Source organism: Cervus elaphus, chromosome 12 (assembly GCF_910594005.1).
Source record: "Cervus elaphus chromosome 12, mCerEla1.1, whole genome shotgun sequence".
Lineage (NCBI taxonomy): Eukaryota > Metazoa > Chordata > Mammalia > Artiodactyla > Cervidae > Cervus > Cervus elaphus.
In genome coordinates, this window is record NC_057826.1 from 58055546 (window position 1) to 58066467 (window position 10922).

At 38.9% G+C, this 10922-nt stretch overlaps 1 protein-coding gene across 2 annotated transcripts; it reads left to right on the plus strand.

Annotated features, from left to right (window-relative positions):
- Positions 1-77: 77 nt before the first annotated feature.
- On the plus strand, positions 78-6595 carry VCPKMT (valosin containing protein lysine methyltransferase). Of its 2 annotated transcripts, XM_043919061.1 has the most exons (6): positions 514-838; positions 936-1046; positions 1216-1288; positions 2091-2210; positions 3196-3300; positions 5472-6595. In XM_043919061.1, the coding sequence occupies exons 1-6, from the start codon at positions 573-575 to the stop codon at positions 5484-5486; spliced, it is 690 nt and encodes a 229-aa protein (XP_043774996.1). In that variant the 5' UTR covers positions 514-572; the 3' UTR covers positions 5487-6595. The 2 variants fall into 2 exon arrangements, with proteins under 2 accessions (XP_043774997.1, XP_043774996.1); XM_043919062.1 differs by lacking the exon at positions 1216-1288 and having other exon boundaries at positions 78-838; positions 936-1035.
- Positions 6596-10922: the final 4327 nt, after the last annotated feature.

Sequence of the window (10922 nt, forward strand, 5' to 3'; positions counted from 1 at the left end):
TACACACATTATTTTCAGTTATTTTGTGCAATTTAAATTCCATAATCCCAAAGAATTTAAGTGATGTAAACTTTAGAGGGAAGAGGGGAAACTGTCTTCACCGTTAAACGCAATCACAAGCTTCCTGCAACCGTTTTATGCATTTAGATGAAAATTTAGGAGCCTATTAGGAACTCGAGATAAGCAGACTACCAAGATACTTGGTAGTATCTTCGAAGCTGCCTTGATTTAAAGCCAATAATTAAAAAAAACAACAACTGTGTGACTCAGTCTCCAGCCAGGTAAAAACGCTCAGGTTGGCGTTGTCTGGAAAAGTGGTTTAAACTGCCCGTTCGTTAAGCCACGCTCGTAATTTAGGGGAGAAGAATGAGCCGGTTTAGCGCGTAGGGGCGCCTCGGCCCCCCGCTGGCCACGCTGGAAGAGTGCTGCCGTCCGAGCTTTGTGCCTTCGCGCACGCGCCGCAGCCCCAACGCCGCCGCCGGGACGCGCCGGGGCCCTGGCAAGGCGGGGCCCGGAATAGAGCGCGTGAGTGTGACGTCGCTGCGTGCGGCGCCTCTTGTTGCCGGGCAGCGATGGCGGCCTCTCTGGAGTCCTCTGGGGAGGATCCGCTGCGGAACTTTGTGCGAGTTTTGGAGAAGCGAGATGGCACGGTGTTACGACTGCAGCAGTATGGCTCCGGCGGCGTGGGTTGCGTTGTTTGGGACGCTGCCATTGTCCTTTCTAAATATCTGGAAACGCCCGGATTTGCCGGCGATGGGGCCCACGCGCTGAGCCGGCGGTCGGTGCTAGAGCTGGGCTCGGGCACCGGGGCTGTGGGGCTCATGGCCGCTACCCTCGGGTAAGACCTGGCGGGAGGGGACGCCTCTTTGTTCAGGAAGCCCCGGTTCCTGGCTTCCCACTCTTGTGCCTACACCTCAATCAACGTTATTTTATAGGGCAGATGTCATAGTCACCGATCTTGAGGAATTGCAAGACTTGCTGAAGATGAATATTAATATGAACAAGCATCTTGTCACTGGTTCTGTTCAAGCCAAGGTACTGAAATGGTTTGTATGGCCTTTCAGCTTGTTTTAAGATAACAATTTGTAGTTTGCTTTAAATTGCGTTTCACTGAAAGCATGATTAATACGAATGGAGATTTCTGGGTCTTTTTATAAAACAAGACTTTTAAATTAGTAAAGCAACAGTTTAAAATATGTGGTTGACGTTTTTAAGGGGGGAAGAATTAGAAGACTTTCCTTCTCCGCCAGACTATATACTGATGGCTGACTGCATATACTACGAAGAGGTGAGTGAGTGATGAGTGGAGTCTCTTCTTTTAGAAAACTTAAACTGTATTTCGAGGATTCAGGAGCACGCATTACTTAGCATTTTAACATCTCTGAATGCAGGATATTTGTTCCATAGTTGATGAACAAAGAGAAAATAAAGGTCACCAGGAAATACGTATACGTACTCATGATTAACATAGAGGTCCCTGAAGCTTATTGAGAAAAGTGTTACGTGCATTTTAGGAGAGGCTTCCGTAAAATTTTTAAAGGATTTTTTCTTTTGGATCTCCTGTAAAAGGCTAAAATTTCTTTTTTTTTTAAGTTAGCTGTAAGTTGCATCCTAAAGGATTCACTGTTTGGGGGCAAGATTTATTATATTTATAGAATGTTCTTTTCTTTTGGAATATCAGTTTGTATAGTCTTGTAAGCATCAATCATTTTTTTACAATAATGAACATTGAATCAACTTATTCAAGTTAAAGTTGGACCTACTTTTGTAAGTTAATTGTTGATTGTTTAAATCCTGTTAGATTAAGCTTCAAGAATGCTGTCAATTCCATTTTTACCCATGGGTACTCCAAAATGCAATCACTTGAATCCATTCTCTGGAAGCTGAAATTAACACAATGGTTGATTAGTTAAGAGTTTACCAATCATTAGTTACAGAGCTGTAACTATGTTTAGTGGATTGGATTGATTCAAAGATGTGTGAATTGTAAGGGAGTTATAATTATCTCCTCTGCCTCCCCTACCCCCTTTTAGAGTAAACATATGTGTTTTTAAAAGTCATTAACAAAAATCATATTCCTTTTTGAACAGTCTTTGGAGCCATTGTTGAAAACCCTAAAAGATCTCAGTGGGTCTGAGACTTGTATTATATGTTGTTATGAACAGCGAACAATGGGGAAAAATCCAGAAATCGAGAAAAAATATTTTGAGGTGAGTACTCTGTTAGATCTACCTTTGTAGGGATTACCTTTCAGAGAGGCTATGTGTGACTTTGTGTTCCAGTATAGTGTGGTAATTTTGAGTAGGGAAAACATTCTGCTTGTATGAACCCAAAGAGAGAATTCTTTATAGCACACCATTCTAACAACTGCTGCCAGCCTCCCCCACCCCAGTACCCCCATTCTGATCCTTTATTTTTCTTTTCTGACTTGTTGATCTAGTATTTGTAAAGCCATGTAAAGTAATAATGTGACACCCTTGTCTTTCCTGAGAAAGTTTTCAGTGTTTATCAGTCAAGTTGCTGGCTTTTAGGAACATATTAATGATGTATATATTTTTCGGAGAATACATCATAGAAACATGATATGTGATATGTTTTCATTCCAGTATTTTCCACTGTATTTTTATGGTTGCTTTGGCCAGTGTATTCTACCTATTTTGAAGTTGTTCTTTTCTTTTTCTTCTTTTGCAAGAATTAATGACCCATAGGAAGCTGCAGAAGTAATACTTAGAATCCCATTTGTCTTTCACCCATCTTCCTCCAGTGGTCACCCAAACGCTTCTTATGGGTAAAGATCCATCATATTACAAGTGGTTCCTCTTAAGGAAACATTTTTATGGCTCTTCAGTTTTATCTTCTGAAAGGGTTACTTTGGGTTAAGTGAGTCTTAACCATGACTCTGCCTCAGATATATGGTGAAATCGGTTTTTACTTTTATGTTTTTCTTGACTGTGAAGAACTTTAATGAACTTTTGAAATAATGTATACTTGAAAATTTGATATCATAATCAGTTTTCAGTTGAGTTAAAACATATCAAAAAAAAACCATATCAAATGCATATATATCAAGTGCTTAGCTCAACTTTTCATATACCCCTTCAGTCAATATTCCAAAGATAATCACTATTCTGATTTCTGTCAGCAACAGATAGTTCATATTATTGAATTTGAATTGCATCTTTTTAAAATTTATAGCTCCTTCAACTAGACTTTGACTTTGAAAAAATTCCTTTGGAAAAACATGATGAAGAATATCGAAGTGAAGATATTCACATTTTATACATCAGAAAGAAAAAATCGGTAAACACATGTTTTTCTTATCATCCTCTGAAGTGATTTCACTAGCTGGACACTGTCTCTGAGCTTGAGTATGACGTAGATAGTAATTTTCATGTGGGGAAATGGTTATAATGATTAACAGGACTCGGACGCTAATGCTCAGTGTTAAGATTGCCTAACTTGCCAGACCTCAGGTGTTTTCTCTAAAATAAGGCATACTTTTTTGTAAAGGTTATTTCTAATTATATAGCTTTATAATTGGGCATTACCTCAGACAAGTAACTTAGCTATTTATAAATTTCTGTTATCTCTTAGAGGTTTTTAAATGCCGGTTCTGACCTTTGTGAACTCTCTCCAACCATTCAAGTTTGTTTTTTTTTTTTAACTAGTCCAACCATAACATAGTTACATGTTTTTATTTATTGGTCTCTCCAATAAAGAAAAATGCATTGAATTAAATAGAATTAAAAAAAATTTTTTTTAATAGAATTTTTATGTTTCCCTTTTAGATTGCTCCCTTTACCTGTTATAATAAGTACATTTTATACGGTGCCTGGTATTTTAATGTGTAGAAGGGAAGGATTGTGTCCCATCCACCTTTGTACCCCAGCACCTTGTGTGTATGTGACTGGTATAAGGCAAGAATGAGATCACTTTTATGAATTGTGGGTGCTAAACTTGATTTAGTTCCATGTGTTTCTGTTATCCTTCCTTTGGGTTTGTGGTGAAGTTTTTTGATTTATGTGCATTCTAGCCAAAAGCAGATAATGTGCATTTTTTGGAATCGGGACTAGGTGTTGGAACTACAAAGAAAGAAGAGTAGTGGGATTAGTAATTCAGATCAACTATTATGTGGCATGGTTCTAGAGATAAGACAATGAGTTAAAAATGTTTTATGCCTTAAAGGATCCAGTTTTAGCCAAAGCTGTTGTGTAGTTTTAAAAGTGGGGGTTTTTTTGGGTTTTTTTTTGAGGCTTAAAAATTTTGTGTTTCCTAAATATAAAGGCTTTTGGCGGTGGTGGGAGAGGGGGGCAGGGAGTCATTTGTTTTTTTAACTTGATAGAATTTATATACTATAAAGTTTACACTTAAGCCATTTTTAGCATATTTACCTAATTGGGCAACCATCACCACGTTTTAATTTTAAACATTTTCATAACCCCATACCTTTTAGCAGTTACACCTTATTCCTGCCTTCCCCAGCCCCTAGCAACCACCAGTCTGTATCTCTGTGGATTTGCCTATTGAGCATTCCATACAGATGGAATCACACATGATGTGTGCTTCTTATATCTGGCTTCTTTCATTTAGCAGTGTTTTCAGGGGTGCATCCATGTCCTAGCATGCATCAGCACCTCACTTCTTTTTACGCTTGAATAGTAGTCCTTTGTATGATATGCCACACCTCATCCACGCATTCATCAGTTGATGAGCATTTCCCTTGTTTCCACTTCAGGCTCTAGTGAATAATCCTGTTGTGAATATTCATGTGAAACTACTGTGTGGCATGTTTCCTAATCTCTTGAGTGTGTGTATATCCATAGTGGAATTGCTTGGGCACACGGGAACTCCATGATTAGCTTTCTGAAGACTTGCCAAACTATTCCAAAGCTGCTGTACCATTTTCCTTTCTCACCATCACTGTCTGCATTTTCCATTTTCTCCATATCCTCCCTAACATCTATTGTTGTTAATCTTTTTTATTGTAGTCATCTCGGTAGGTATGAAGTGGTAATCACATTGTGGTTTTTATTTCCCTAATGAAAATGATGTTGAGTATCTTTTTTTGTGTACTTACTGGCCTTTTTACATGTTTGTAGAAATCCTTTGCCTATTTTAAAATTGAGTTGTCTTCACCGTTGAGTTGTAAACATTCTTTATATATCCTGGATACCAGACTCATACCAGATTTATGACTTCCAAATTCTGTGGGTTGTCCTTTTCTTTTCTTGATAGTATGTCCTTTGAAACACAGAGGTTTTTAATTTTGATGCTGTCTAGTATATCTGTTCTTTCTTTGGTTGCTTGTACTTTAGGCATTAACAAAGACCACCTCCAAGCATTATACATAGCTATTCATTTGAATTGCATTTGACTGTCAGTAGGCATAATACCTAGTATTAAATACCCAGTAAATATTTAATATATAATAAGAAATCAGTCTTTTAAGGTTTCCATTTTTTTTCTTATAGAAATTTCCATCATGAAATCTTTAGTCATCTTACCCAGGCCTCTAACAACGTGCGCGTAAGCTAATAACGTGAATGAAGCATGTGAATACAGCATGGGAAGATTGTGTTCACAGATTTTTTCAGCATGTCTTTAGGGATCCGATCTATAGATAACCACCACTGGCTGCCTGCAATATGAAAAATGACTTGACTGACTGCCTACCTGCCAATGGGCCTGAAATCCAACTTAGTTTACTTTTAGCTCCACATCAAGTTCTGCTTAAAAGAAACATTGTGTCAGTCACTCCTCCAATAAAAATAGGTACTGAGGTTAGCCTAAAGTCTGCCAAAAATAATGAAGTAGCATGGTTGGCTTGGCGTGTTTTCAGGAAAATAGAGGTAAGTTGATCCAGTTTCTAAAGAGAGGTATCAGTTACTCTTTAATAATGTTTAAATTCAAATCAGTAAATTTTAATTTGTCATCAAGATAAATTTAAGAGAGGGTTTTAACATTTATACAATGGGTTTTATTATAAGTATCTTCCACTTCATTGTTTTTCAGACAACTTTAATATTTGTGTTCTTTTACTTGAGGGGAAAAAAACAACAAAAAACAAAAAGACTGTTTCGTGACCAAAGTTCTGTGCTTTTCCTTCACCTTGCTGATTACAGTATAATTTACCCTGTGAATTATATAATAAATTATACTGTGGTCGGTTAATAAAGATGAAAGTAAGAAGTCAGAGTGCAAGGGGTATCTGTAAAATTTTTTATTTGAGAATGGAGTGAGAATAAAAGGCCCAGCTTTAGGCTCGTGCATTTATGTGGCTCGTGCACTTTTCCTCATGCATAGCTCCCAGGAAAATGTGGCTAAATCACTGGTGATAACTTGTTTATATGAAACAGAAAGCTATTTAAATAACTACAAGTGTAGTTCTGTGTACATTTACCAAATGATTTTTTTTCTGTGTGGTCTCTGTCTTATGTTATGATAATCATCTGTTCTCAGACTGATCTGTCAGGACTTCCCAGTCGCACTGGTTCCAAAGCATAATAGTAACCAGATGGAATGCTGGTACTTAACAGGCATTGGTGCTAGGTGGCACATTTTATGTGTTAAAATAAACATTGTTTTTGAGATCCTGTGACTTTGTGAATGTTTCAGAAATAGCTTTGGAGAAAATAAACATTTAAAGCAGGTGACAGCTTTCCAGAAAGAGCAAAAGCAGCCCTGGAGAAATTAAAGATTAACATCAAAAGAAAATTTTTTTCCTTCAGGTTTTCTTCAGTCTTTCTTTAACTTTTGTTCTGCTGTTTGTTTTTTTTCCCAAACTGCTCTTAGCATTTCGTTAATCAGCTTACTAAGCAGTTAGTGTAACCTAAGTGTAAGATAACTTTTCTAGTTACAGATAATACAGGTATTTTATTAGTGAAGTCTTAGAACAAATGATCACTTTCTGGCTTGTTTCGTAACATTATAAAACTTGTAGGAATGAGTTTATTAACGTTGACCAGCCATAGTAGTCCACTCCAATTCCTCAGGTCCCTTTCACCCTCCTCCCCTTAAGACTGTACTTCTAAAATACAGTAGCTGTGGGTGTTCAGCTGAAGTCCTCCTTGACATTCCTGTCATGAAAGCCCAGCTCCTTGACTTCCAACAGGAGACCTTACACCAGAACTTGCTCGCGGAGTTGGGATGAGACCAGCCTCTTGGCAGCTTTGCCAGAATCACCCCCTTGCTTGTGTGTGCTGCTTCTTCTTTCATGTCCTATTTCCACTCCCTTTCTTTCTTATCACCGTCAAGGAAATGGCAACCCACTCCAGGATTCCTACCTGGAAAACCCCATGGACAGAGGAGCTCGGCAGGCTACAGTCCATTGGGTAGCAAGAGTTGGACACGACTTAAGAGACTAAACCACTATCATACATTCATTACCATCTGTTCCTGGGGAGCTGATCTAAGGTACTGACTACAGGATTGAGTACTTTTTAACAGAAAGTGAAGTGAGATTGTTTTTCTTATTCTGGAATAAGGCCAAAGCAGAGTTTAAAAGGTACCAATCCCCATGTTCTAAGATCAGAGAACCATAGTGATTAGTAAGCACTGCCGGACTTCCTGAGGGTTGCCAGATCAGGTAGCAAGCTCTGTCACTAACTACCATCCACACACAGCTGGGGAGGTCTGGGAGAGGCCTTCTTTTGGAGGAAGTGCAATGTTGAGGAAAGGGATTTAGTCCTTTGAGCTCTCATGAGAGAGGGAACAGAGCGTATCTGTACTCAGAAGTCACAGGAGGGAGACCTGGGGAGGAATTCAAGACCCAGGAAGCCTCCAAGAAGGGTAGACTAGCATTGTCCTACCTGGTTGGATTTGTCTTTATCCTGCAGATGAAGACATCTGTTTAATTCCAGAGCATGGGAATTTTGGAGAGGTGGTGTGGAGACTCAGTCAGAGAGGTGTTAAAGATGGATCTCGGGCAGCTGAGAGTTGATACATGAGCTGAAGGCATTGGGACTTCTGCAACAACCTGGGGTGGTTAAAAGGCAGGTGCAGCAGACAAGTGAGGTGTGATGCTGGGGGTTAGCCAGAATATAGACAACGCTCAAATCTCAAGGGACTACCAGGACCAGGAGGAACCGCTCAGGAATTAGCCCAAGTGTGGCTTGCCACTGCACAATGAAACCTATACGCCACTTAGTACAGTGCAGCTATAGCCAGTTAGAGAGCCGCACACCCCACCGAGTAAGGCAGTGCTTCTCAGACTCGCTGCACTTGGGAGATTAAAAGCAAACAAAAACTTTGTTTAGTCTCCATCCCAATCCAATTAAACCAGAGTTTAATTTGTTAAAGTTCTCTGGATGGTTTTAATGTTTAGCCTAAATTGAGAATTACTGCAATGAAGAAGCCTCTTGTAGCAGCTTCTTCCCAAGAAGAGACCAAAGAAAAGGAATGAAATCAGGAAGATCCCCTGGAGAAGGCAGTGGCACCCCACTCCAGTACTCTTGCCTGGAAAATCCCATGGACAGAGGAGCCTGGTGGGCTGCAGTCCATGGGCTTGCAAAGAGTCGGACGCGACTGAGTGACTTTACTCTACTTTTACATAAAAACAAACCATGATTAGATCTGTACTGTGAAGGGAGGAAAGAGCTTTGAATCTGATGTGGAATTTTCTGTGAAATAGGATGTTTTGAAATAAACAGGGCTGAGTTTTAGGAACTAAATATGTGAAAATTTAGAAAGTTTGGCCAAGAAGGTAAAGGTGATATTCCTCAAGAGTAAAGAGGAGGGACTTCACTGAAGGTTCAGTGGTTAAGACTCCACTTCCACTGCAGGGGAACTTAAGATCTCACATGCAGCACAGGGTAGCTACCCCAAAAAAGCGGGGGAAGCTAGGAAAAGAAAATTGTTACAACTGTAGCCTCCAATGACTTGTTTCCTCCCTGTATGGACTATAACTTTCAAGGTCTTTAAGGTTACATAGTTTTAAATCTTAACCTGCTGCAGTTCATAACCTAGGGTCCGTGGGTCATGTTTGGTGAATTTGGAAGTAAAGTTAGGTTATTAAGAAGTATTAAAAATCCAGAATGACTTTTAGTGGGACTTTTTATACAGTGTGGCTAGTTTCCTTGTTAAATGATGTCAATTCAGGGTACAGACAACTGTTCATTTAAAGAAAAGTGTGAAAGTGTTAGTCACTCAGTCATGTCTGACTCTTTGTGACCCCATGGACTGTAGCCCCTAGGCTCCTCGTCCATGGGAGTCTCTAGGCAAGAATACTGGAGTGGGTTGCCATTTCCTCCTCCAGGGGATCTTCCCGACTCCAGGATCAAACCCAGGTCTCTTGCATTGCAGGCAAATTCTTCACTGTCTGAGCCATCAGGGAAGCCCCCAAAGAAAAGTATGGGGGACTTCCCTGGTGGTCCAGTTGTTAAGACTCTGAGCTCCCAATGGAGGGGGCATGGGTTCAATCCCTGGTTGGGGAACCAAGAACCAAGATTCCACATGCTGCATGTCCAGTAAATAAATGAAACATTTAAAAAAATGTGTGGATCATAGAAATGTGACTGTTATTCCTAATGGTCCCTGTAGATGGCGTTGCTTGACTTGGTCTTTAAACAGTTTATAGACAGGAAGTTGTTAAAATAGAATGTTCTAAATGAATTCACACTTGAATTTTGAAAGTGAAGTACGTTAGATTTTAAAGAATAAACCTACCTGTTATAAGTTGCTTTCAGAATATAATGTGGTTGTCTTAGTTCGTTTGGGTTGGTATCACAAAATACCGTAGCCTAGGTAACTTACAAACGACAGAAATTTATTTCTCACAGTTCTGGGAGGCTGGACAGTCCAAGATCAATATGTCCATAGGCAGCTATCCTCACAGGGCAGAAGGGAGAGGGACTCCCTCGAGTCTCTTTTACCAGCACAAATCCCATTTATAGAGAGCTTCATCCCTCCCAAATGCCCCACCTCCAAATATCTTCACACTGGATGAATAAATTTCAATATATGAATGGGGGGTGGTGGTGGTGTAAACATCCAGACCGTAACAGTACTGTAAGTAAAATAGTTTTTTTTCCTTGTAAATCTATCTTTATTTTCTGTTTATTGCATTTTGATTTTTGAATTTTTGAATTTTGAATTTTTGAATCCTTTTGAATTTTTGAATGTGGTTCATATAGCTACATAAATTGCAATTCATAAATCATTTGTCTGCTGTTGGTATTTTCTATGAGAGATATTTCAAAGGCTAAATTAGTTCAAGTTCTAAAAATGAAATTCACCTTGAAAGTACTTTTTATGTAATGCATGATTTTACATCTGAGGTACTTGAAGCTTCTAATTAATCTTAATTAGTTTCAAACCAGTATGCCTTCTTCACTAGAGTAATAAGTAGCTTTTACATCAAAAGGCTGAAGCTCTGTCTTTGGTTTTATCACAGTTCTGTAAGTTTAGGCTGCCTATTTGACTTTCAGTTTTAATTTTTCCTCAAGGAACATCAGGATTTGAAAGAGTGTTTGATTCAGTGATAATAAACATTTAAAAAAATAATATTCAGTTTTCATAACATAAAGAGCTTCAGGCCATATTTGAATTAGAAAAAGTTTGTGGCAACAAAATTTTACTGAAAATTAGTCAAGTAATGGGAAGCTAAGTTTTCACTTTAAATGATTTGGGGTAGGAAAACAAATTCTGAAATCATTTTCACCAGTTAGGTGAAAGCTGTTATGTATTTGGGGTCATATCAGTTGTGAGATACATCTTAAGTAATAGCAAATAGTTTTCAAAGAGTAGATTTTAAAATATGTTAGAACAGGTTATCTCTATGATGGTTGTTTTCTCATGACCATCCTGAAAGCTATTAGCTCACAAGCCTTGAAACCGGATTATCTGGATTTAAACCTCAGTTCCTTCATTTCCTTAGCTGTGTGACTGTGCCTCAGTTTCCTCCTATGTGAGGTAAAACCATGATG